The 27,983-nt window shown below is 52.6% G+C and overlaps 1 protein-coding gene across 3 annotated transcripts in view; it reads right to left on the bottom strand.

Moving 5' to 3' along the window:
* MYO18B (myosin XVIIIB) overlaps positions 1-27,983 on the bottom strand; it is a 258,450-nt gene that overhangs the window by 187,572 nt on the left and 42,895 nt on the right. For all 3 annotated transcript variants that reach the window (XM_006938537.5, XM_045041734.1, XM_045041736.1), the window contains 3 exons: positions 26,891-27,035; positions 3,467-3,640; positions 385-475 (listed from right to left, as the gene is read on the bottom strand). In XM_006938537.5, the coding sequence (XP_006938599.3) occupies positions 385-475; positions 3,467-3,640; positions 26,891-27,035 (410 nt within the window). The remainder of the gene's footprint in view (positions 1-384; positions 476-3,466; positions 3,641-26,890; positions 27,036-27,983) is intronic.

Here is a 27,983-nt window from a genome sequence, read left to right on the forward strand (position 1 = left end):
TTAAATGTCACAAGGCGAGGGAACCAATTAGTGCAGGCCCTTGTCCTGACCTAGCAGGTCCCCTCAAATTGTTGATTTTTATTGCTGGTATTTTACGATCACCATTAGTAAGAATTGCTTAAATACATTCTTTCTTTTAATCCTCGCAATGACCCTGGGGGACAGAGCTATTTCGCAGGTGCAGAGGGGAGGTCCGAGAGATGAACAGCTATGCCTTGGGTGGCCAAGGTGGAATTTAAACCCAGCACTGCCCGGCTCAAAAACTCACTCTTCTCTTGCTAAGAAACAAACAAAACAAACAAAAAACAAACAGACAAACAAAAAAACTGCTAAAGCGCCCCCTGCTTGGGCTCATCTGTGTGCCTGCAAAGAGGCCGCTGTTACCTGTTGATGAGTGAGACCACAGCCGCAAAGAGCTCTTGGTACAGGCCCGAGGCCATCCCCTCCACACACTCCACGCCCGTCATCTTGAGCCCTGGAGTGGAAAAGAGGGAAAGGCAGACATCCGTGGTCAGGACCTTGCCTGGGGCCAAGGACCACACTCCACAGGCATCACTGCTGGCCTTCGAGAACCCCTACTCCACTCACATACCTCCCTCCACTGCCAAAATTGTGTACCCACACTCTTAGGACTAAGTCCAAGTGTCTTATCGGGACTTACGGGGTTCTGAGTAACCTGCCCTACGTCTTCTCTAATGAGCGCTCCTTCTCATCGCTTGGGATCAACTCAGCGTCACCTCCCAGGGCAGCCTGCCTTGACCACCACTATGTTAAGCCAATTCTCAGGCAATCTACCCCCTCAAAAGAACTGTTAGTATACAAGACAGTATTGGTAGCCACAGGTTCTTAGGCTGCACAGTGGACATATCTGTCTGCTGGTCATCGTGTCCATCCATTTATTTGTCTGGGCTCTAGGCTTTTCTCATCTTGCACGAATGAAACTGTATACCCTTCACTCATTCTCTCCCATTTCCCCTCCCCCCAGCCCCAGGTAACCCCCACCCTATTCTCTGCTTCTATGAGTGTGACTGTGTTAGATTCCACCTATAATTGGGAACGTGAAGTGTATCATTCAGTTGTAAAAAAAGGAAATCCAGTCACTCACTACAACACGGATGAACCCAGAGGACATTATGCTACGTGAAATAGGCCAGACACAGAAGGACAAAGGTACCCTGCTCTTAGAGCACTGAACTCAGTATATCTTTACTGTGTAGTTATTTTATTAACAATCTCCCCCCATGTCCGTGCCCGGCAGCAGGCCGGGAGTGACCTGAGGATGGGGACCGTCTCTGGGTGTCTTGGCTCCCAGATCCACAGTGCCTGACACATAGTAGGCACTCAGTAAATTTTTGTTGTTCCCTCTTTCTGGAGGGAACTTTGGCAATCCTGTGGCAGAGGCCATAAAATGTTCGTACACTTGGACTTAATAATTTCACTCCTGGGCTTTTAATCCTAATGAAATATTCAGAGGAACAAAGATCTCTGGGTACATATGTTCTCCTGATTGTTGATTACATTGGATGAAAATCGCTTTTTTGAAGCAACTTGGATATCCAACAATAGCAAATGGGGTTAGATAATTTGTAGTCTGTGCAAAGGAGTGCTTGAAGTCAGGCAGAGATGAATTTGGAGAGAGATGGAAAAGTGCCTACTTGTGATGTTAGGAGGAATGAAAAGGCTTAGCAAACTATTAATACAGTCACGGTCTCAATTTTGTTTAAACACACACACACACACACACACACACACACATACACACGTCCCATTAAAATAGCTAGCCCTGATTAGGGTGCCTTGAACAAAGTAGAGTGAGAATTTGCGACGGGAGGGTCAGATTGTAAATCCTGACCCTCAGGTTTTGGGTCCATCCGCAGAATCGGAAACACGATTTTCAAATCTGCGCTGTGCCTGGAGATACAATTCTGTTTGTACATTCCAGGCAGCCCCAGTGCAGCCCCAAGGCACTTCCCAACCCTCCTGCAGCTCCACTCCCAACCTGAGCTGTTGCTAGGCAACCCACAGCCTCTCCACATCTCTCCAAAGCTTGCTGGTCCCCTGTCTGCTTCACATCTACCCTTGATACCTTGGCCTGAGATGTAATTAGCGCTGATGTCGGAATGTGTGTGCACATATGCTCATGTGTCTGTGCACACCGGTGTGCTTCCTGCGTGCCTGTGCGTGTGTGTGGTGAATGTCTGTGCACCTGTGCATGTGCATGTGTAGTGTGACTCTGTGGGCCTGTGGTGTGTGTGTGCACGTGCATGTGTGTGACTGTGGGGTGCGTGTGTGTGTTTCAGAGAGGAGGAGTGACCACAAGCAGACTACAGCTCACACCTGGACCCAGAAGCAGACAAAAGGCTAGTGGCGTCCAGGTGACATTAGTCATCAAGCGGAAGAGGTGCGGCAGCTCTGGTCATCAAGCGGAAGTCCTTAGAGGTGCGGCAGCTCCGAGGATCTGAGGGGCCTCGAAGAGATGGATCCCCATACCACAATTCGAAACAGTGCTACCCACTGATGCCGGACTCTGCAATCTCTGAGACAACCACTCTTAGTTCTCAGAGACTCCTGGGGTTCCAGGAGGTCCCTCTGTCCTCACTTTCTGCAGCCAAAGCATCTGGCTGGTGGAGGCTGCAGATCTGGGACCCAGCCGATCACACTCCAGCAGGTGCCATACGAAGCCCTTCGGCTTCCCCCCACCCCTCACATCAATCTGAGGCACCTCTGCTCCTCCAACCACTCAGGACAAAATCCTAGAAGCCACCCTAATCCCTCGCTTCTCCACTAGGGCCCATGTTATCATCTCTATTTGTACAAGAGTAGACCTTGAACATGTCTACCATTGCCTCCCTTGTGCAACCACCATCATCTCACTAAGTGACTGTGTAAGTTCCTGTGTGTCCTCCCTTCCTCCCACCCATTCCCCTGTCTTCCCCCCTCCACCGGCTGAGCCATTTGAAGAACAAGTCACATCATGGCATTCCCTGCCTGTGCCCCTGCAAGGCTTCTCATGGTCCTGAGCGTAAAAACAAAAAACAAAAAATAGAGTCTTATGTGAGCTGACCACCTCCCACCCCAGCTCTTCAGCCTCATCTACTATTCTCCCAGTCCCTTTTGCCATCCGGCCTTATTTTGGTTCCTCACACTGGAAGGCCAGGCTTCCCCCGACAGGTAGGGGCTCAACAAACGTAATAGCCAATGGAAAAGTGTTGGTCCCTTGGCAGAACTCACAGCATCCCCCCTCCATAGCCCAGGGCATCCTGCTGGGTTGCGGCAGAGACTTCAGGACCCTGGACAGCGCTACTTGGCCAGAAGCACCTTGCAGGTGGGACCCATGTCCACTTCCGCCCACAAGGGCTTCCCTTGCACCTGGAAGATCTGCATATAGTGTGTCCTGATGAGCAGGTGAACGTGTGTTGTAGTGTCCCCAGGGCCTGGCCCACCCAGAGAGGCAGCAGTGCGGCACCTGAGCTGGTCTCCTCGCCCTCAGGTCTCCGTCGGCCCGGCCCAGATGTCACTTGCTCGATGATCTGTCGCAAGTGATGCTTGAAGGTGGCCGTGTTCAGCTCCTCATACTCGCAGCCCAGGGCCTCCGCTGCGTGGTTTGCCCACTCGAACCGCATGAACTGCTTCCGGCCGACTGCAAGAGGGACAAAGCAGAAGGACAGTGGTGAACCCCTGGGCATGGAGTGTGTGGGCTCCCAAGAGGACCTCGGGGATCTCGCCACCTCCCACCCTCTGGGCCACCCGCCCTCAGCGGGGAACCCCAACAACCGCCCCAGGCAGGGGTCAGGTTTCCCAAGACATATGCATTTCCTGCTTCCTTGCATTTGCATTGTTCACTTTTTCAAAGCAATTACAATGATCATGTGGACATTCTAAATGTGGAATTGGGGAATTGATAGTAAAAAAAGTATGAGTTGTCCACCTATGTATCCACTTACCTATCCATCCACCCACCCACTGCCCCCTGCCACCCACCTACCCATCCATTCAACTACCCACCCAGCCACACATCCGACCACCTGACTACCCATCCGTTTATTCAAAACACACGTATTGAACTCCTACTACGTGACAGGCACTGTGTCTGCCACAGAGAAATCAATGATGGGCACGACAGACAAGGTGCCTGTCCTCATGGAGCCTACAATCTATTGGAATTAGACAATAAACAAGAAAACAAATAGATGAACAAGATAACTTCAGGTGATAGAATTATAAAGTGACTCCCCTTTAAGGAGAAAATAAAGCCAAGAGATGAGATCAAGAGAAACTAAGAGCATCCCTGTGGATCCATAGTGGTCAGAGAGGGCTCTGTCTGAGGATGTGATGTCTGAGCTGGGTTATAAAAGGTGAGAAGGAGGTGGCTTCCTAAAGAAGTAGGAAAGAGCTTTAGAGAGGGGAGGAGGCGACTGTGCAAAGGTCCTGAGGCAGAAATAAGCATAGTGTATTAGAGAAATGCCAAGAAGGCCAGGTGGCTGGAATGTAAGGGGGAGGAGGGGGATGAGGAGGAGCCGAAAGAGGTTGAAGGAGTGATGGGGAACCACACTATGACCTATTATAAGGCCATTTAGGACCAACAACAAAGACTGTACAACACAAACAATGCTTACAGCCAAACATTAAGTAAAAAGCAAATTAGAGAACCGTACCAGAGTGTGATGTCAACTGTGGAAATCATTCTAAAGTGCTGTAAAAAAAAACAACAATAGTAAAAAGCAAGGCGCCTGGGTGGCTCAGTCAGTGAGCATCCGACTTCGGCTCAGGTCACGATCTCGCAGTTTGCGAGTTCGAGCCCCGCGTCGAACTCTGTGCTGACAACGCGGAGTCTGCTTCTGATTCTGTGTCTCCCTCTCTCTCTCTCTCTGCCCCTCCCCTGCTTGTGTCCTGTCTCTCTCTCAAAAAATAAATAAAAACATTTTTAAAAATTTAAAAATAGGGGCACCTGGGTGGCTCAGTCGGTTAAGCATCCGACTTTAGCTCAGGTCACGATCTCACAGTCTGTGAGTTCGAGCCCCGCGTCGGGCTCTGGGCTGATGGCTTAGAGCCTGGAGCCTGCTTCCAGTTCTGTGTCTCCCTCTCTCTCTGCCCCTCCCCCGTTCGTGCTCTGTCTCTCTCTGTCTCAAAAATAAATAAACGTTAAAAAAAATTTAAAAAAAATTAAAAATAATAAAAAGGAAATCTGTCCAAATATTAACAGTCATAGCTGGGTAAGGGGATTTTGTATTTTCTAAATTTTCTATGGTGCTTGTGTACTAATTTTATAATCCGAATAAAAAATTAATGGCTGATGAAAACAAATACGAGTGCCATCCTTAAATAATTTCTTCCATTACTTATCTTCCCATAAATGTTTCCTTCTTTGAAATAAAAAACACAGCTGCCCTAGGTTTCTCAATCCATCAGAAAGAGATCACAGGGCTTCAAGAAGACGTCTCGAAGAATCAGTCTGGTGGAAATTCGGAAAAAGATTTTATGTGATACTTGGGTGCCACCCAAGGGAAGGAGCCCTGCCCCCAGGTCACCGAGGGGCCACAATAGCCCCTGCTCATTGGCATCCTCCTCCAAGCCAGTTGCTCAGCACTGATCATCACAAGAGAATATTCCCATTTTACAGATGAAAAAGCTGATCCAGAGAAGCCACCAGAAATCAGATGGACACTAAATACAAGAACTACCATTTCACCAAAATCAGTCCCTCAGATACCCACTTTTAAGAAATTTGCCGTATCCTTGGGACCCTAGGTGAGACTTTCCTTAACACGGACTCATTTATCTTTTTCACTTAACTAAATATGTTGTGAGGAGAAATATTACAGCCTCATCTTAAATGAAAACCCACTTGTTGGAGGAGGCCATCGAGAGGACGTGACCGCCCATTGACCCTGGAGCTGGCCCTGGGCTCCTCACCCCCCTCCCCTCTCTGTGAAACGTACATTCTGCCCACCTGCCCATAGCGGGTGGGGGAGCTGTTTTCAAGGACCTAGCCTTGAGTGAGTAAGGTGTTGTTTAGACCATCTGGATTGAATATGCTGTATACACTTTTAAGATTCGGGTGGGTGGGTGCAGGGATGTACAGGGCTGGCCAGCAGAGACAAGGCTCCTATGTAAATTCCCTTCCTTATTACACCTGCTGGCTACCAATCTGGAGTGATCTGTTTCTGTCTTTGGTCTCCCTGTGCCCTGGGTGAGCTGGGGCCAGTTTGCAAACCAACACCATTATCACTTGTCACAAACAGATAGCAGAAATAAATACAATATGAGCACAAAAGTATCAATAGATGCTAATTAGACACAGTTACCCAGGAGCCGGAGGTCTGCTCTGTGTCAAAATGGAAGATTAGTGACGGTTAGAGATTTTAAAGGCTGTTAGCCCCGAGTGAGTCTTCTTTCCCCCTGTGTTGGGGGTTGAAAGGCAATTAAATAGGAGATAATGTTCTAGGTAGGCGATGTCCTGTCTCTCTCCTGCCCTGTCAACCCTCCTCTGCCACTCTCTAAAATATTCCCCTACACTCTGCCTGCAGTGACCTTCGGTACCTCGCTGAGTCAGGAGGGGAATCAGCCATGGCTCTTTCTGAAAAGAGGAGTAGTGAACAGGCTCGATCTGACTCTAAATCCTGCCTGACAAGGGGGATATTTCCCAGGGCCCAGTGCAGCATCCTGCTGGTGGCAACATCCAGGGGGTGGGGGTGGGGGTGGGGGTGGGGGGGACACACAGGGAGCTTCGCCAGGAAAATGCGTGTTTTGCTTCCAGTTCCCTAAAGACTGGTTGGTGCACAAGATCCAACCCCATGGGTTCCCCTATATTTGTTCAAACATGGGTGGAAGACAGAGAACTGGGGGGCACCCGAGGCAGAGACAGGAACATGGACACTGGACCAGACAGCATCTGGGTCCTTATCCCCGCTTCTGCCATTCTCAGCTGCCAGTCTTTGGGTGAGGTGCACAGCCTTTTTGAGCCTCAGTTTCCTCATCTGTAAAATGGAGTCATAAAACCCCAAGCACTTCGTCACAGGGCTGCAAGGACTGGGTGAGATGGTTACACTTACGCGGGAGATACCCAACAGAGCGTCTGGCCCTGAGAAGGTGTTCAATAAATGTCTATTCCCTTCTCCACCTGTGAAATCAAAGAGGGCACCACTCACCCGACCGGGATTGTTCCGTCCTGGTGGCTGCAGGGACTCCTCCTGCAGATCTGTCTCTGGCTTCAGGAGAGGATTTGGGGGATGGATAATGAATCGGCGCCCTTCAGATTTGGGCCACGCCCCAGAGATTCTGAGCCAACTGAGGTCATTTCTCTTCCACGGAAAGGCTGACAAACATGGGCTCAGCACCTCCTACCAACCGACCCCAAAGCCAAGCACAAAGCTGTCCTCGGAATGCCACCGGGGCTGGAGATTCCCACCCAAGTGATGTTCATTTATGCCATGTTTCCTTCTCCTGAAAAGCCATCACTTACTGAACAAGGACAGCCATCAAGCATCGGCATGTGCCGGGCACTGTGCGATGTGTTTCCTCACCCTCTTCTTTGCGCTCATAAAAAGCCTCTGAGGTAATTCAAAGATGTGGAACAGACCCGGCAAGGTCTAGTTTCTGGTCCAGGGAGTGAGTGGCAGAGCGGGATTCCCGCCCTTGTGTGCGGATCGCAGAGGGCGCAGAAGCCACCTGCTGGTGTGCTCGGGCAGAGTCTGTATGGCCGCTGCTCTATCCCGATCAGAGCTGGCACCAGGAAGTGCTCAACAAACATTTGTAAAGTGGGTAATTACATGGTGGAAGGAGTGGAGAGTGGAATGCACGCTTCTCGATGACGGCCAGCCCCACCTGCTTTCCCTCGCCGCTTCTCCAAGACCGGGGAGGGAGAATCTCTGTGTTCTCCTCTCCCCCACGGAACCCGCCATCTGAACCTTAGAGACCGCCTTTTCTAACAGGAAAGATCAAATAAAAGACAACACAGAAGTGAGACGGACAGACAGGATGGAGCCAGCTCCTCGGAAGGGACTCTTTGTGGGGCGGGTTTGTGGATTTCTCCCTGCCTCTAGCCCCCTCCAAAGGGGGTCATGCGACTCAACCCAGGTGCTTTCTCCCCACCCACCAGGAGGCAAGGAGCCTGTGCCCAGAATAACGCCAAAGCCACACGCAGAGATCATCTCAGGCCAGTGCACTTGGCTGTCAGCCCTTCTGCCGGTCCCTGGCGGGACACAGGGCCCCGTGGCAGCTAGGACCGCAGTCTGGCTTCTGCACACACCATGCAGGGACCTGCTCCCTCTTCTGCAAGTGTCGCACAGGACACGTGATGCTGAGCTGTAAGCAGGAAATGCTCCCTGGTGGCCCACCTGTCACTCCTCCTCTGTCTCGCTCACCCAAGAAAAAGAAACCAGAAGACCAATGTTTGACGACATCACAAAGGCCACCTGAATATCCTAACTTCAGCCAGCAGCACGTGCCATGCACCTTCCCACGCCAGGCCTGGCGTGGACTCAGCACCAAACACCGCTGCTGCCTCATTGAATCCTCCCCGCGGCCCCAGGGGCCAACAGTAACATCACCGCTTGGCTTAGGAAAACACCGGACCGCAGGGTGACCTTCCAAGGCCACGCGGCTGGGAAGGGGCAGAGGTAGGATTTGAATTCAGGCCTCCTGACTCCAGCACTCAATATCCTAACCATGGCGCTGGTGCAGAGGGGCCTCGCCTCACAGTGAGTCTCAGTCTAAAGTCAAGTGCCCTTAAGATTGCCCTGGAGAATCTCAAATGGCCCGTAAATGGCTTCTCCTCTTTACAAGTCCAACACAGAAGGCTTTGCCTCCAACGGAACACACACTCGCACGCACACACACACACACACACACACACACAATGGATGGCTTGCCTCTAGCGGCCAGGACTTTTGAAAAGACACGCACCTGTAACCCCTAGCTTTGTGTTTGCCTTGCATGTATGGCGGGATTTGCATAAATACAACGCACGTGTCATAGGAACCACCCACCCGTGGATCTGTTCTAAAGATTATTTGCAAGGACCAATTCTTCTCTTAGTCTTAGTGACAAAGGGTCCGTGCGCCTCGCCATGGCCTGAAGGATGAACACTGAGTGTGTCTACATTGAGGGAGAGGACAGTTGTGTGACCTTGGCCGAGCTCCCAACTGCCTTGCAGGGCCTGCAGGCTGAGTGTTGTTTGAGCCTGATTTTATGGTACAAGCTGCTGAGACACAGGAGGGGATATTGCCCTGCCCTAAGTCACCCAGCATGTAAGTGGCCAAGCTAGAACTTGAGTCCAGGTCTCCGACCCCCAGGTCAGTGGCATGGGATTAGCGGCGGTTCTGGTACCTCCCTGCATCCCGTTTTAGGCTGAGTTTGAACGTACACGTGGGCTGTATGTAGGTCAAGTCAAAAGGAAACAGGGACAGACTTCTCCTGGCAACATGGGGGTTGGGGGGACCTGCAAGGGCGCCGTCAGAGCTCCACCCCCACCCCCCGGGGGGCTTGCTGTGCTCCCTCCTGCTGAGGGCGGTCTCTCCCAGTGGCACTTGCTCAAGCCAGGGGAGCTGGAAGTGCCATGGAATTGAAATCCTCAGCCCTCAACCAATGACCCAAGGTGATGCCCTCTGAGTGGGTTAACTCCGTGTGTGTGCTCTATGCTGCCCCCCAGAGGTCTCTAGCGGGATTGAGCCCCAGTTGCGCACAGAGGTAGCTGGCTTGCTAACACACCCTTCAAGGCTGCCTTCCTTCCCCACAGTACATCCTGGGATCACCTCCCACGTGAACCATCTTGCCCTTGAATGCCTGCATCAGCAGCTGTACCCACGTCAGGTGCTAAGACTCCAAGAGGGCCTTCGAGGCCGGTCACGCTTAGCAAGGTTTGGTTTGCATTTCCCTTCAATTATTGAGGCCAAGAATTGGGTCCGAAAGAGACCCAAGGTTTGGTAGGCTGCTATTTCTTTGTGTCTTTGTTCCTCTGAAGCCATTTGCAACTTCCGGGGTGAGGCCCAGCTCCAGCCAGTGTGCCACCAAGGGCAGGGCTGAGTCAGAAACTCCCCATGTGGCAGAGCGGTATGGAACAGGGCAGACCGGCCAGACAGCTGGGAGCTCAGTTCCCCCAAAGGCGTTCCTCATAGCTGTCATTCCATGTCGTTCATCAGTGTCACTGGGAAGAAATGAATCCTGCATCATATCAACCTGGTCATTGCTTGGTGAAACAAGTTTCTTAAGCTGCGGGACTTCTCAGAGCCTTTTTTTTTTAATTTTTTTTTCAACGTTTTTTATTTATTTTTGGGACAGAGAGAGACAGAGCATGAACGGGGGAGGGGCAGAGAGAGAGGGAGACACAGAATCGGAAACAGGCTCCAGGCTCTGAGCCATCAGCCCAGAGCCCGACGAGGGGCTCGAACTCACGGACCGCGAGATCGTGACCTGGCTGAAGTCGGACGCTTAACCGACTGCGCCACCCAGGCGCCCCTCAGAGCCTTTAAAGTATATCTTATGAATCTCCAAGAAGAGGACATTCTGTTCAGACATATTAGGCCTGAGAATACTTTTAGGAGCACCTTGCAGGTCTGATGTCCCATGAGACACTAGTTTAGGAAACACTGATTTAGCAGAAAGACCCTTCAATTAACCAGGTGACCCTGGACAAATTGCCTTACCTGAATCACCTACCAAGGTCACTATGCTGGTAAGAGGCAGGTTGGGATTTGAATAGAAAGGACGAAAATGAGAGCCAGAAAAAAAGGAAGGAGCAAGGAAATGTAAACGGGCTACAGTTTCTGAGAGGCTCAAATTCACCTGCAAAAGCAGGTTTTTCCCTTTATGTTGGATCCAAAAAAAGAGAGAGAGATGAAATAATAACACAACAGCTTTCCCCTATGCACCAGGAGTTCAATTGCTATCAATTACTGAGGTCTCCTGCATTTATTAATAACCAAGTTACTTTTCCTTCCAACAACTTCCAACAATAGCCGTGCTGTCACTGAATTACCAAGCATTATGTGACTTATTTATAACGCTAGTGCATCTGGGTCACATCTCCTCACACAGCGGTTCACAATCCGGAGCCCTGCGAGAAAGGATGTGACCTGCAGGGAAGAGATAAGCCTGAAAGTCTAGAGATCCTAGAAGACGAGGCAGTGTCACTCCACAGACAGGCTGCCTGGGTTCGAATCCCACCTCTCCCGCCTAAAGCCCCGTGGTGTGGGGGAGGTCCTGTCACCTCCTAGAGCCTCCATTTCCTCTTCTGTAAAATGGGAATCTACCCCCATGAAGCGCTTGGGGAGCCTCAATGAGGTTATCTGTGCAGATCGTTTAGTACAGGGTCCGTCCTGTGAATGTCAGCTCCTACGATTATGATCGCGCTCTGAGATTTCTGCCCTTCCAGGGGATGGATGGGTCAGAAAGAGAAACCCCGGGAACCAACTCAATTCAGGCAGCTGTGGCTTTCTGCACAGGGGTGACCAGCAAGGTTCTAGTGTTGGGACCATGGAAAAGGCAACCCTCTTACGGGCTAGAACTTCAAAGCCCTGCCTGCTTCTTATCGGTGCTACTGTATGTCCCTGCTGTCCCACCTGTCCGGCTTCGGACAAAGTTGCCGTCTGCCCCAGCACCTTTCTGCCTATGCACAGTCAGTGCTCCCTGTAAGGCCTGGTCAATAAGCCATCTATAACCCAACTGGATCGCAGCTCACATTGCCTAGAAGGCAACGTACAGACCACTCCCAGCGCTCTGGGGAGTATGAGCAGGTGTTTGGGGGAAAAAAAGAAGTCTCACTAGACAAATCAGTTGGGGCAGCATCAGAGTAAACCAAGGAAAATGGCCGCTTTCGTGCAGGACTTCTCAGAGCCTCGAGTATACCAACGGGCATCAGGAATTTACAAGAGAAGGGGAGCCGGAGGAGGAGGCTCCCGAGCTAACTCGATCACGAGGCTGGAGGGAAAAGGCAGACATGGCATCTTTGGGGCGGTGGCAACTAGGGAAAGAAAGCAGAGGCTGGACATCCAAAGGCAGACTCGGCCTGGCGGCGAGATCTCCAGCAGGAGATGTCCCCTCTCTGAGCATCAGTTTCCAAATCCGTGAGATGGGTGGCTCTTCTCCCAGAGGGTTGTTTGAAGGAAGGATGAAATGAGACATTGGATGTGAAGCCCGCAGAGCTGGTGATCTTTGCTGAGGAGCCGGTGGAAGGGGAGACTTGCCACATTACTCTGCTCCCTCCAGGGGACTCCAGGAGCAAGGGCTCAGGGGCAGGGCCAGCAGCAGGTGTGAGACTTGCCTGAGGCCGCACAGCTAGTGAGGCAGAAGCCAGGACTGGAGCAGCCTTCCGGTGTCCCTCAGCCTATCATGCTGCTCCCTTTGGAGCTGCTTCCTGGATCCCGAGGAAAGCCCAGCCAGCAGGCGGTGTCTCCTGAATGCTCACCACGCGCCTGACCCTGTGCTAAATCCACACCTGGTCTCCCCATGTGAAAAGGTCTCATTACTGTTGCCATTACTGTTGCCATTACTGTAGCCATGTGAAAAGGTTTCATTACTGCTTGCATTTAATGATGGCGCCCCAGACCCTACGACATAACGTGGCATAAAGAATAGGACGGAAGGCTTTAGGGGCGCCTGGGGGGGCTCAGTGGGTTGAGGGTCCGACTCCTGGGCTCAGCTCAGGTCATCATCTCACAGTTCGTGGGATCGAGCCCCGAGTCTGGCTCTGTGCCGAGAGTGCAGAGCCTGCTTGGGATTCTCTCTCTCCCTCTGTCTCTTCTCTCTCTCTCTCTCTCAAAACAAATAAACTTTAAAAAAATGAATAGGATGGAAATCTTCAAGGATGGAACCCAAAATTGGGCTCCTCCCCTTCCCACGTCCATGACCTTACATAACTTACCTTACCTCTTACATCTCCCCACCTCCAGCTATAGGTTAGTAGGGGCTCTGGTGATCAAGGCTTATAGAGAGCCCCGAGGGCATCTGGTCCACCCCCATTAGGTAAGCCCTTTCTGCTCTCTGAGCCTCAGTTTCCTCATCTGTAAAATGGGATAAGAAGTGGCCAAAGCTCTTAGAATAGTGCCTGGTACATAGTAAGCACTGGATAGATATCAGCTCCTGTTATCATTTATGGGAAACTGAGGCTACGAAGCTGGAAGGGGCCTTGAGAGGGCTATCCAGCAAGGGAGTAGCTCACCCTATGTGAAACCTGCTGGCCCGGGGGGGGGGGTCTCAGCCTCCCCACCCCGCCCTCCCACGGCATGGGGCTGCCTGCGAGCGATGCCTTCTAGCGTCGGCCACTTCAGGGTTTTGTGGGCTTTTTAAAAATATAATTGTTTACATCCCAGAGCAGCCATTTCGGCTTAATGAATGAATTCAATATGCTCAGAAAACGCAGAATAAATCCTTGCCTGTGGCCCAGAATAGGCCCGGCTGCACCAGCTGTCGGGCAAGGAGCCAAGCCACCAGCTGGGGCAGGGCTGAGGATGCAGGGTCTGTGTCTACACAAAGGCAGGCGGGTGGGACGGGTCCCAGGAGGGGGACGGGCCTCGGGGATGCTGGGTCCAAGGACACTTCAGCGCAATCTGTAGGTTGTAGGGCCACGTGGCAATCTCTTCGTCAGAGCCCCGTTTCGAAACAGCATCACCCCTTAGGTTGGCACCTTGCAGATGGGAACACGGAGGCTTTGCTGAAACCACCATACCGTTGCTCGGGGAGGCTCCTCTCCCTGAAGCACCCTTTCCAATTTCTTCTCAGCTTTGGAGATTCAGCTCAAGGGTCCCCTCGGATGGTAGGCCCCTTGGATGGGGCTGACCACTTTGAATTCAGAGTGTCTCCTGCCTACAGTATTCTCCGGGCTTCCTCCATGCCCTGATCTGGGTCTATCTCCCTTGATCGGACTGAAACTTTGTCTTGGAAAGTAAGGATGGTGTCCCTGGGCAGCCAAGGCACAGTGGAGAAGACAGGAAAGGAGGAGAGAAGGAGGAAGAGGAGGAGGGAGGGAGGAGGAAAGGAAGGGCTGAGCAAAATGAACACAGAAATGGCCCAGGAGCCCAGACACTCGGGCTCTAGTCCCACCTCCCCCACAGCCTTGCTGTGTGACCCTGCGCAAGGCCCTTTCCCTCTCTGATCCTCTGCCCCCACCCGGTACAAATAGGGGCTCGGGTCTGGCACGATCTTAGTCCCTTCGAGGAAGGTGGTTCTCTGTCCTCCCCAGCCCAGGGTGTTCACAGAGCCAGACAGGTGGGTCCAGGCTGTGAGAGACTGAACTTGCCATCTGAGGCAAGGAGAAACCATGCAGGCCCAGACTCTAGCGGGCCCGACTTGGTGACTCGTGATGTCCCCTCGTCCAGAGCCCAGAGGAGTGAACGACCCTGGCCCCCGCCAGCTGGGGCCTGGATGCCAACCCTAATCAGCACTTTGGGGGAAAATACAAAGGAGGTGCGGGTACGCTGGGCTCTAAACACCTTGCTGCAAATGTGCAGCTTGTGTCCTCGGGGGCAGGGAGACGCGCAGGTAGGAGCCCCTCTCGGGGCAGGGGAGCGAGGCACCTGGGGGCCTGCATGCTTCCCCTACGGAAACAGAAGTGAGCGCAGACAAGTGAGGAGAGGACAGGAGTGGCGGACAGAGGGGGCTGTCCAAAGTGGAGACAGTGAATCCATTCTGAAACTCCAGGCCTCCCTCCGCCCCCGACGGACAGAGTGCCCAGCAGACAGAAGGTCCAGCTTTGTGCCACTTAGAGCTGTGTGACCCTGAGCTGTCGTGACTTCACCCCTCAGAGCCTCGGCTTCCCACCTCCAAGTGGAAACAACGACATCAGTACCTGCCCCACAGTCTAGTGAGGGTTCAGTGAGCCAACCCGTGTAACACCCCGGGGATGCGAACCAGTCCGGGTGCATCGAGACGTCAGGCCTAGAACACACTCTTTGACCCAGCAGGTCTGTGTTCAGGAAACCATGCCTCCAAAATGCTCATTCCCACATGGGTGTTCAGGGCGGTGTTGTCTAGGCCCCCCAAAACCCGAAAACAACCCGAATGGCCTGCAGGAACGCGACTACAGATACAGAGCCCCTGCCCTCCCCCCATAATGAGCAGGTCCCTGCGGTCAACAGAGAAAATTAGGGTCACCCCTATGACTCAGCGTGCAAAGAGGTCAAGGACAGGGTCACTGGGTGGTTCAGTCCGTCGAGCGACCGACTTCGGCTCAGGTCATGATCTCTCAGTCCGTGAGTTCGAGCCCCGCGTCGGGCTCTGTGCTGACAGCTCGGAGCCTGGAGCCTGTTTCAGATTCTGTGTCTCCCTCGCTCTCTGCCCCTCCCCTGCTCACGCTCTGTCTCTCTCTCTCTCAAAAATAAATAAACATTTAAAAAAAATTAAAATAAAAAAAGAGGTCAAGGACACGGGCCGGCTCCTTACAGGCGCAGACAGAGTTGCGGTGATATTCAAACAACATCCAAGCAAACCGCCCGCCTGTATATTTGTTACACGCAGAGATGCTGCTAAATGCGCAGTGTGTAAGGGCCTGAACCTACGGCCGGTGGTTTAGGTGTCAGTAATACACCCATGTCAGTCATCGCTGCTGCGGACCAGCCGCGCTTGGAGAGGGTTCATGGGGCTGCATAGGCGCTCCGACCTCCTATGAGTCTACAATGACTTCAAACCGAAAAGTTTAAGAGAGGAAGAAAAAAAAAAAAAAAAAAAAAAAACCCAGGCTGTAGGGCAGTGACCTATCCTGTATGACACGGTCACAGTGGAATGTGACAGTGCGCATTTGTCAAAACCCACGGGATGGACAACTCCAAGGGTGAGCCCGAATGGAGACGGGGGACTTTAGTTGATCGCAGCGTGTCCGGGTGGGCTCATCGCTTGCAATCACTGCTCCTTTAAGCCCTTAACAACGATCCCCTTGGAGGGCCGAGGGGTCTGACAGGGCAGGGAGGGACCCTTTGCTACTCCACCGTCTTCTGTATGGTTTCCGCTTTCGACAGGAAGACGACTCTACGGTATTACGTGTGCAGAGTGGTTTTCAAACAGAAAGAGTAAAGCACTTCACAAGGTGCTTTGTGCTGGTGGCGTCACCGGCCTTCTGCGCGCAGGGTCTCGCCCTGGCCGGGGGCACATCTGGTCACCTCCTCCTGTCCTTGGATCTGGCCACTGGAAGTCAGGGCGTCACAGGAGAAGGCGGGGCCGTGGGGGGTGGGGGTGGGGGTGCTGGGCCTCTCTCCTTCCCGCAGGCCCCACCCCCCCACCCAAGTTACGACCTCATCCGTTCAGGGACTGACATCTTTATTATAGCGTCTGGGGAGTTAGCAGCTGATTGGCAACCTCCCTTCATCACCCCATTATGAGACCCCCCTTGGGTTATATATGGGCCTGGTAGTGTCATCTATTAGGCCATGGGGTCAGCAGCAAGTAGACTGGCAAATTTAGTGAAAGAATAGTAAATTAACCCTCCCATTGGCCTTCAGAGAAAAAGGAAAACGAAGCAATGCGGCCATCCAGGCAGGCATCGCTTGTCCTGTGGCTATTTTGGATTCTGGACATTATTGTCATCGCTCTGAAATAACGAGAGAGAGCAGGCAGACTGACAGTCTCGGGCTTTCTCTTGTAGCGACAGGACCACAGGGGTCGGAGAGGCTGAAAGACCAGCCCACATCAGCCTCGGGAACTCCACCTTTGCAGGGGAATGCTCCCTGGAGGTGGACAGACTTCCCGTTAATAACAATACAGCGATAAAATAACCACAATGACGAAGTTTCGCATACTCAGATTAAATGACATGAGCCTCGAGAGAACCCTAGGAGGCAGGCACTATTGTTATTCCCATTTTACAGATGAGGACACCGAGTCTCAAGAGGTCAAAGGAGTCGCCGAGATCACGCAGGAGAACAGGGACCGAACGCGGATCAGCCTGGTCCCAGAACCCATGCCTTTCGTGAGCTCTCCAACCTTAATTCTGCTTAACGGCATAACCTTCCAGATGGGGGAATAGGAATTGGAGATTGGACACAGCCACGGATGGAGATGAGACGGAGCGGAGAAGCTCTTAGGGGAGAGGCGACCATCCGGGCGCCCAGAATGCACGCGAGGATTAGGCCAGCTGGGTGGCAGAGAAAATAGCGAAGGGCAGGGATCCGGGAGGCAGGCAGGCAATGACTCTAACCTTGGACCCACCACGTGATGCTGTGTGACTTTGGCAAGGTCACATAGCCTCTCTGAGCCTCGGCATTCCTCAACTGCAAAATGGGAATTCCTTCCCTATCTGTTACGGGTGCTGGGAGGATTCAAAGCGAGAGCGCGGGTGAAGGGGTCCCCCGGTCCTGGGCTGAGGTGGAGAACAGGGGACTCTGAGAGGGTTTTGTGCATGGAGATCATTCCCGGGCAGGCCGTTGCGTCTGGCTCTACTGTCCCACAGACAGGGGGACCCAAGACACAGAAATGGTTTCTCGCCGCAAAGAGGGCACTGAGTTCATCCTTCATTTACTCTCCTGTGGGAAGGGGGTCCTTAGGGGACATCACAGGACAGTGGCGGGGAACAGGGAAAGCCCTGGTAATAAAAGCAGGGGGCAGAAGTGTCTTCTTGCCACGTCAGCAGGGAGCAGGGAAGCCTTGGCTGTGGGATTTGACAAGCTTTATGCCATCGTACCTTCCAAAAGCCAGAACTTACCATGTGCCTGGCTCTGTGCTCGGCCCCTGACATACGGCTTCTCGGTTCATCTGTACGGTGGACATGTGAAGTCACTGCCCTTCTCAGTCCCATTGTACAGGCCAGAACACTAAACCTCAGAAAGCTTAAGTGACTTGCTCAAAGCCACTGTGGCTACACATGGCCAACCCAGTTATCTCTCAGCCCCCGTGTTCTAGAACCTTCTTGCTGCCCCCTCCGGGGATGGAGTCTGGTTCCCCTGGCCCTCAAAGCTGTCAAAGGCTTATCACCAATAGAAGATGGCAGGAGGGACGCTGCGTGATATCTGAAGCCAGGTCAGAAAAGGGGACACAGCTTACAGGTTGCACTTGAAGCCGCCACGCCGAGAAGCCGCCCAAAGGAGCTCATGCGGGGAGGCCACAGACCGCATGGGACAGAAAGATGCCGAGCCAGCCCCAGCCTCCTCCACCTGCTTCCACCATGTGACTGCAACCGTAGGACAAGCCTCCAACCCGAACCGCCAGCTGAGCCCTTCCAAGGGGACAGGGAAGGGAGCCCTTCCAGGAGATAATGAAACGATTGTCGTGCAAGGCATGGGGGGGTTGGGGCTGGCGTGTTACGCAGCACGGTCACCTGACCAGTCCCAAAGCTGGCAAGTTGTTCGAGTCCTCGCGTCGACGTGAGCCCAGGTCTGTGTCACTCCTGGCTGCTCTCAGTATTGCCCTGCACTGTCCTTGGTCCTGGGGACCTTCTGCTAAGCTGTGGACAGAGCACTGGACTGTGAGTCCAGAACTGGATTCTGGTTCGGAACCGGCCATTCATTAGTACAGAAGTCTCACAGTGCGCCCTTCGGAGAGGAGCGTCTCCATTTAGAGGCCTGGGTTCTTCACCCACCCACCCAACGGGCTTTCAACCTACCACCCAGCCCCCCTCATGGGCTGGCTTTAACACCGACAGAAACCACCAGCAACAAAAGTACTTTGCAGAGAGCAGGAAGTCACGGCTTGCTGAATACCTCCTATGTGCCAGGTGTCACGCATCCAGTCTCTCTGACTATCAAATGCTCAGAGAAGGTAGGCAGATTTATTGCCATTTCACAGACACCGAAGCTGAGTCCAGAGAGGGGAAATCACTGTGCACAAGTTAAATCACACAGTCAGGGGGGCGGGGGGAGCCTGGGTTCAAATACCAGAGCCCCTGCTATTTCCTTCTCCCCCTCTCTCGCCTTATCAAGTGAGTTCCAGAGAGCATTCATTTGCTGCCTTTGAAACACACGGGAGGGCACCTGAGTGGCTCAGTCGGTTAAGCGTCTGACTTCAGCTCAGGTTGCGGTCTTGCAGTTCGTGAGTTCGAGCCCCGCGTCGGGCTCTGTGCTGACAGCTCGGAGCCTGGAGCCTGCTTCGGATTCTGTGTCTCCCTCTCTCTCTCTGCCCCTCCCCTCCTCATGCTCTGTCTCTCTGTACCTCTTTCTCAAAATTAAACAAACATCAAAATAAATAAATAAATAAATGGGAAAAAAACATACACACAGGCACCAGCTAATTGTTCCCGGGGCCACCTTTGCCAAAGGAAAGAACCACAAGGTTGGATGAACGGTTCGCTGATGGCTCCCGAAGGATGCCCTGGGCCACGAGCCTTGATCAACAGCAAACCAACCGCGATGTCAAATCACCCAGGGTTTTCTGCCTGCCAAGTGGAGCCAGCCCCCAGAGCATCCTCCCCCCGGCTTCCCAAGGGACCGGTCTGGGACAGCAAGTCTGAGAGACAGAAGGGAGGCGGAACCACGGTGCGAAGGAGGGAAAGTTCTGGCCCCTCCTGCCACTATTAGAACATATTCCCTAAGACCCAACAACCAGTTGTGGCTGACCTCTTCAAACAAGTCACTTTAAAAAAAATTTTTTTTTAAACGTTTATTCATTGTTTGAGAGAGAGAGAGAGAGACAGAGTGAACGGGGGAGGGGCAGAGAGAGAGAGGGAGACACAGAATCCAAAGCAGGCTCTAGGCTCTGAGCTGTTAGCACAGAGCCCAACTTGGGGCTGAAACCCATGAACCGCGAGATCATGACCTGAGCCGAAGTCGGAGGCTTAACTGACTGAGCCACCCACGTGCCCCAGAACAAGTCACTATCTAATGAACCAACCGAGCCAGGAGTCACCTTGCCTGTGCATGGGAAGCGGCCCAGAGTCAGAGCGTTATTAGCATTGCAACCTTGGGGGAGTCTCCAGATAGCTCTAAGACATCCTTTGTCCCCCCTCCATCCCTCCTCCCCCACCTGAGGCTAGGGCAGCTTCCATAACTTGGCCAAGGTCACAGCCCGCTGATAAAAGGCCAGGCTGAAATCTGAACCGGCTGACTGCAAAACTTCCATGTCCTTTCCCCTCCACGTCCTGGCATGCCTCTGACTTTGCGACTGATGGGGGGGGGCGGGGAGGGGGGGGCGGGCAGAGCTCATGACAGGGCAGCCCGCCCCCCTCCTCCCCACAGGCAGCCAGCCTCCTGGGATAAAGGTTACCATGTCACAGGGGCTAATGGGATTGAGAAGGGTGTGGGGAGGAGGCATGTTTCCCTGCAGGAACTCAGGGGTCAGCAGGGACCTGCATAGGATATGAGCCCCCCAGAGGAGGCGGCTCAGAGCAGCCCCAAGGAGTTATGCTGCGCCGTGTATGATGTAGGCGCAGAAGGCTCAAACGAAGCAGGGGCCATGAGCACGCTGGGACCCCATAGTGAGCTGAGAACCTGGGGTGCCATCCGCCTGGAACCACCCACATGCGCCCAGTGGGCTTCCTGCTCAAAGCTTGGCACCTGTGATAAGCACACATTTGGTCTTTGTCCCCGGTCCCTGGTCCACAACTCCCAAAACCCTTGGCATCTCTGAAGTGAGGAGGGTCTTTTGTTCACTAATGAATGACCGGCTTCCTGCAGGGGGCGGAGGGGGCGGGTGGTGCTCTATAGCTTCAGGACAGGGGCTGATGGCCAGAAAGACCAAGGCATGATTAGAAGCTTAGAACTTTCAGCCTCACCCCCTGACCTCCGGGGAGGGGAGAGGGGCTGGAGGTTGATTAATCACCCGCTGCCTTAAAAGCCCTAAACTACAGAACACGGAGAGCTTCCGGGTCAGTAAACACATCAAGGTGCTGGGACGGTCGGACCAGAGAGGGCAGGGAAGTCCCTTCCCCATGCCTTGCACTACACGTCTCTTCCATTTGGCTGTTCCTGAGCTGTATCCTTTATTCTTATTTTTTTAATGCTTATTGTGTTGACACACACACACACACACACACGGACACATAGCATGAGCAGGGGCGAGGCAGAGAGAGAGGGAGACACAGAATCCGAGCTGTCAGCACAGAGCCTGATGTGAGGCTCAAATTCCGGGAACCCAGACATCATGACCTGAGCTGAAGTCAAACGCTTAACCGACTGAGCCACCCAGGCGCCCCTGGGATAATAGTAACTAAAGTGCCTTTCTGGGTCCCGTGAGCTTTTCTGGAAAATTACCAACTTTGCAACCGGTCGGTCAGAAGTACAGGTGGCCCAAATGGATGGCTGGTGTCTGAGGTCGGACAGTCTTGTGGGACCGAGCCCTTAACCCGTGGGGTCTGTTTGAACTCCAGTGTCTGAATCGAGCTGAACGGAATTGGACCCCCCATTGGTGCCTGGAGAATCAGAAAACTGGTTGGTGTCAGGAAAACCCACGCATCTGGTATTGGAAAGTGCACTGACGAGAAAGTGACTTTGCCAGCCCTCCAGGAGCCTGTGAGGACAGCAGTGGGAGCTCGCGGGGCAAGAGAGGCGGGACGTGTGGCCCCCAAGTTTGGGCTCGGAGCTTGGGAGGCCCTGGGTCCAAATCCCACCTCTGACTTTAGTTATGCGCCACGAGGGAGATGGATGAAGTTCTCCGGCGAGCCTCAGTTTCCGCATCTGTAAAGTGGGCATCGTAATAGACCTCACTCCTCCCAGGCTGGCCTAAGGCTGCAATGACATCACTGTATCCACAACCACTCAGCCCAGGGCCCAGAAAAACAAGCCGATTCCCCATCAGGAGATGGCAACAGCCTGTTGCTAAGGCAAGGACAGCGGAGGGGTATTTGTAGGGAGACCAACTGAGCTTCCAAATCTCACTCTGGAACATACTAGCTGTGTGACGTCGGGTACATCACGTACTTAATCTGAGTCTCTGTGTTTTCATCTATCAGACGGTGATGAACGAAAGCAAATACTTCTGAACCGACACTTCAAGAGCGAAGTCCTGTGCTCCACACTCTTGGGCACGGATTCAGTGAATCCTCACAATGAGTCTGCGAGCTGGGTGCCATTAGCCGCTCCATTTTATAGAGGAGAAAACCGAGGCTCAACGTGGCCAAGCCAAAGCTCGCACCCAGCAGGCCGACTCTTGAGTCCTCACCAGATGACCGCCTGAGTCGAATCAGATCAAGAGGCGTGACCGCAGCACAAGTTGCTTTTGAAACTGTCAAACCCGAAGCTGATCCCTTGGTGGTGGTTGTTATCATCGTAAAGGTTTAGACACCCTGAGTCCGGTTATAAGGCCCAAAATGTTCCTTTAGGGACTGATCTTGGTCTTTAAAATACAATCAGGGCAGGGGCGCCTGGGTGGCTCAGTCGGTTAAGGGTCCGACTTCGGCTCAGGTCATGATCTCACGGTTTGTGGGGTCAAGCCCCGCGTCGAGCTCTGTGCTGACAGCTAGCTCAGAGTCTGGAGCCTGTCTTCGGATTCTGTGTCTCCCTCTCTCTCTCTGTCCCTCCTGTGCTTGCTCTCCCTCTCTCTCTCTCTCTCCCTCTCTCTCTCAAAAATAAATACAACATAAAAAAAACTAAAAAAAAAAGATCAGGACCCTCAAAATAAATTACGGAAGCCAGGCGCACTGGGAGGAGATCATCATTTTAATAAAAAAAAATCCTGATTAATGGAAATGATTCTTAATATATTTCAAAATGATCTGTTATGACACAAAGCAAAGACATTTATATATGACTTTGAAATTCTTAATAGCTGATTTTAGAGCAACCTATTATGAAATCTTCTAAAGCAGAATATATAGTAAGTAAATCATCGGGCAGGGCCTCCCGGGCTGACTGACGGCAGCTCCTCTTAAAATAATTTATAAGGTGTGGGTGGGGGGGGAGGGAGGGGGGGAGGAAGGCTGGGAGAAATTATTGCCATAATCATGTATTAATAAAATATTTATAAATGTGACTTTTCCTTTTATCATTACAGGCAGCGACAGGTGTGGGTCAGGTCCCCGGGGCCCACATCAGAGGGGGGATCCCACATGCCCCCAGAAGAGAAATTCCACCACCAAACTCCTCTGGTGACAGGTCAACAGATCAGAGGGCTCTGTCAGCCTCTGTTTGGTCACACCGGAGGCAGAGAGGGCTGACGTTGACTGTGGAAATCGGGAGGCAGGTCCCACCTGTCTGCAGGGCTTATAGAGTGCCTTGGTGGGAGCGATCCTGTGTCAGCTAAGTGCAGCCAAGAGGCAACCGGCTGGGCCACCTTGGGAGGGTCACCTAGGCTGGGATCAACAACAAAATCCTAGACTTGCCTTTTACTGAAGGATTGCCTCGAGCTGGCTGCTACTGAGGACCTGTGCACCAGCCCTTGCCCCGGCCATCCCATACCTCCTATCCCATACGTGTCCCTGGTCTGTCACTGCGGCACCTGACTGTGCCTCTCTGCTGTCGCTGGCTGCAGGCACATGCTTCGCTCAAGCCCAGCACAGGCTGGAAGGGCAGGTGTTCATGCAACCTCCAACCATGGAGAAGCAGGAGGTAGTGGGTAAATATTCCAGCTCCTTTGTCTCCAGGCAATACCACTGGGAGCCATGGTCCTCAGAGTCGCCCAGAGGTTCCCAGTGAAACTGGTTCCAGTTGCCCACAGGTGACGTGCTCGTTAAAGCACGTAGTATCACTGTCACCCATCTTCCCTTCCCTGTCTCCCTCCCCTACGGGTGATCCCCTCCCAGAAGAGCCACGTGCACCCAAATCTTTGTCTCAGCATCTGCTCTGTGGAACCCAGCTCCGTTCAGCTTCCTCTTCCAAATCCCGTTTAATCCACGCATCAACCCCATGTTCTGCCCATCAAAGAGGAGACCACCAAAGCTCAGACAAGTCTGGTTCTTGATCCTGGTTAATTGCACCAAGAGCCTCGGTTTTCTGTTCTGTACAATAGGCTTGCTTCCTTCGGCTCTTCCCCAACCACAGGCGCCCCGACTCTGAACCTTCAGGGCTTTCCTCTCTGACCTCTGCAATCCCTCCCTCCGCCCAACCTGTTCACAAAGCTGGTCCCAGTTTGGAAGTCTCGTGTCTCCTAATAAGATGATAAATTCTCAAGAGGGGACAGTAGTCTCACAGCCCCCCGCATCCCTCCCCCTGCCAGACCCGGGCACAGGGTAGACGTTGGCTCATCTCAGGGACTGGGATGTATTGTGGGCTGAATTACGTCCTCCCCAAATTCGTATGTTAAAGTACTAATGCCCGGTACTTTAAATTGTGACTGTATTTGTTGACTGAGGTTTTAACGAGATAATTAAGGTAACATGAGGTCGTCTGGGTGGGCCCTGATCCAGTGTGATTGGTGTCCTACAAGAAGAGGAGATCAGGACACAGACAGACCCATGAATGGAGGGCAGGCCATGTGAGGACGCGGCAGGAAGGCAGCCCTCTCCTAGCGCAGGAGAGAGGCCTCAGGAGAAACCAACCCTGCCAGGCACCTTGACCTTGAACCTGAGCTTCTAGCCTCCAGAACCGTCAGGAAACAAGCTCCCAAGATTAAGAACCTGTAATCTGGCCCGACCGCAGAATTTCACATCTGACAAAACGGTGGCCAGAGAGAGACAGGGGAACTTGTTCAAGGTCACACATCCGGTTGAGGGCAGAGCCAGATTCCTAACATCCTGTCTCTGGCTTGGCTTGGGTCTAAAGAGGACCGAGGAGTTTTCTCACAGCATAAACAGGCCCTGCAGAGGCACAAAGATCCCCCCTTGCTAAGACGTTCCGTGACGAGGGGCCAGCTTTTTCTGTAAAGGGCTGTATAACAATTAGTTGGAGCTTTGCAGGCCACACAATCTTTGCCTCAACTACTCAACTCTGCCACTGTGGCAGGAACGCAGCCACGGGCATGTGAATGAAGGGGCGCGACCATGTTCCAATAAAACTTTAATTATGGATACCATCATTTCAACGCCACACAATTCGCACACATCCTGGGGCCCCTGGGTGGCTCAGTCGGTTAAACAGCCGACTCTTGGCTTCAGCTCAGGTCATGACCTCACAGTTCGTGAGTTCAAGCCCCACATCGGGCTCCGCACTGACTGTGTGAAGCCTGCTTTGGATTCTCTGACTCCCTCTCTCTCTGTCCCCTCCCCTGCTTGCTCTCTCTTTCTCTCTCTCTCTCTCTCTCTCTCTCTCTCTCTCTCAAAATAAATAGTAAACATTAAAAAAACAAATGTTCATACATCCCAAAATATTACAAATAGATAGATCTTCATCTAATTGAAGTATAAAAACCATTTTTAGCCTGCTGTTATCCAGAAAAACAGCCGACGGGATTTAGCCCACAAGCTATGCTTTGCTGGCCCTCGGGATGACAGAGTCAGATGCAGAGGTGGGGATTTTACCAGATGATTAGAGCTTTGCAGGAAAAGAAATGCACCCCAGGTCAGAGATGGGGCCACGTTCTCACCATGGTGTGCGTGACTCAGGCTGGTCTCAGTGGCGAGGAGGCTGGGACACATTACAGTCCCTGTGGGCAAGAGGATGGTGGTGCCCCAATGGCCAAGGGGTCAAGCATGGCCCACGACTGAGTTTTGGAAAGGCGAGTGGCATTTGATTTTTCACCATGTCTGTCCTTGGTTTAGACTAACTGTGGAGTCCCAACCTTACTTATTTCTGACTCAGCATAACTCCTAGAAACTTCCAAAATCAAATCAGTGGGCCAAATATATGCAGCTCACGTGTATGAGAATCAACAGAATGAGCCCCAAGGCCCAGGAGTGTGGGGATGGCAGGAATGACATGCCAGAATATTCCAGAAGTCTGCTGCCCACAGACAAATGACCCAGAATGTCATCCAGAGTCAGTACATAGCCCTCAGAGGACAGCCTTCAATTCACATGTATTCATTCAACAAGTAAATCCCAGCTCTATGTCCTGGGCCCCAAGGAAGTCACTCCCTACTAGAAAGAGCTAGACAAGGACACAATCACAATACAAGACACCATAATCCTCAAGAAGGCAGGAACCACACTGATCTTGATCCCTACTCTCCCCAGGACCTTTTACAATGTCAAAAGAAATCAAAGAAATTGGTTAGGGAAGGGAGGAGCCTTGAATGCCAAGTCAACGAAGTTTACTTGATTTAGCAGGCAAGGGAGAAACTTGGGAGGATTCTAAGCAAGGGAATGGCACACAATAGGCTTGTGGTTTTTTTTAGAAAAGACCCCAAAGGTCACAATGAGGATGGACAGAGGGAGGAAGGTAGTCATTAGCAATGAGACTACTGCAATCGTCCGAGCAACAATTAAAAAAAAAAGGAAAAGAAAAGAAAAAGACTGGCAAACAGTAGGAATAGAGAAACACAGACAGAAATGCTGTCACAGAGATCATCTACAGGGCAAGGTGAATAAAGATTGGCTAGGGAGGGGCAAGGGCCAGAGAGAAGACCAGAACCACCTTGGGGAAACAAGGTGAAGTAAGGATGATCAGTAAACAGACCATTAAGAGCAGGGACAGACTCAGGAGGACAAGGATGGCTGGGTGAGCTTCACCACATATGGTGGGGAGCATCTCCAAGATATCGAGATCGAAACACAGCACCTTTATTGCTTGGACCCAACTCTCTCTCAAATGTCCGAGACCTTCTGCGCTCAGGACACTGGCTCCTCGTCACATATAGCTATTTAAATTTATGTTAATTAAAATGTAATGCAATTAAAACTTTAATTCCTCAGTTGCACTAGCTGCATGTCAAGTCCTCAATGGCCACCCGCAGCGAAGGGCTGGGTCTGGACCACATGGATGGAGAACATCTCCATCATCACGGAGAGCTCCGGGGGGCACCGCCGCCAGTCTACGAGGTTTGCTTGAAAAACCCAGACCTGCTTCCATCTCACGGCGCCTGGTCCGGCAGCCTCCCAGACACCGGTCCCGGAGACACAGAGGATGACAGATTGATCCTCTCCCGGCTCATGGAGAGAAGGGGCTCGTCAGGCACCTGCCAAGGCAGACAGCTGGCAGTGCAGGTGAGCTCGGCAGGAAGGACTCACCTTTGCAGGCTCCCGCTGCGCCGAGGTGGTAGATGGCTGCCAGCACCCGCCAAATGGCTCGCTGCTCGCCCTCCGAGATGCCCAGTGTCTCCATGGCGCTCTGGAGATGGGCAAAGGCAGCTGCCGCCTTCTGCTTGTCCTCGGGCTGCGAGCAAAGGGAGAGAGGAAGAGGCCGTCAGGGTGGCAAGAAGGAAAAGCTTAGACTCGGGACGGGGCGGGGGGGGGAACAATGCGGTCGCTTTGTAACCACAGTAAATTACCCACAATTAGGCTGTGGAGTGTTGACGCCCAGAGCTCAGACTGCAGGGAAAGTAAGTCGTTCCTATCTGTCTTTGGAATGCACTGTGATTCTCATTCACCCGTGGGTTCCCTGGGTAGAGTTTTTGAGACTCTGCTGTGTACGGGGCCCAGAGGACGCAAAGCCAAGGGAACCCCAGAACTTGACTTTGGAGGGCCTCTCGAGGTTAGCCGTGGAAAGAGACATAAAACTTAGTGTGACGCAGGCTAAGTGGCGGGGTCCGGGCAGAGGCAGGAAGGCGTCAATGAATCCCCCTCAAAATTGTCATAGAGGTTGTCCTAGAAGGCGAGACAACACTGAGGTTGAAGTTTGGAAGAGGCATAGGCGTCACTGACCGATTTAATGCAGTAAGTCCCTACAAGCAGAGGGAACAACGTGACCAAAGGAGATCTCGGGGGACAACAGGTGGTCAACTGAATGTGGGCACAGAAGCAGGTATTTTTGGAGGTGGGGCCGACAGAGAAGCGAGAAAGTTGAGAAGCTGGCAGGTGCCACTTGGGATGGCCTCACATATGATGTTAGAGGCACGGGCTCTGGATTCCAGCCAGGCCTGGCAAATACACACGCCTGTCTATACTCCCGGACCTGTGGCAGACATCGTTAATCGATCGAGATGCCACAGCATGCCAGCGAGTCCCCACTGTTTCCAGGACCCCACCCCCTGCCGCCGCCACCAACCGATCTGCCTCAACAACGGAGGTGAATCTGTATGCTCTCGCCAGGGCAAGGGATGGGAAACCGCCCAAGGATTTTAAGCAGGAGGAAAGAGAAAGTGACATGATCAGATGTTTATGG

This window comes from Felis catus, chromosome D3, assembly GCF_018350175.1.
Source record: "Felis catus isolate Fca126 chromosome D3, F.catus_Fca126_mat1.0, whole genome shotgun sequence".
NCBI classification, from domain to species: Eukaryota; Metazoa; Chordata; class Mammalia; order Carnivora; family Felidae; genus Felis; species Felis catus.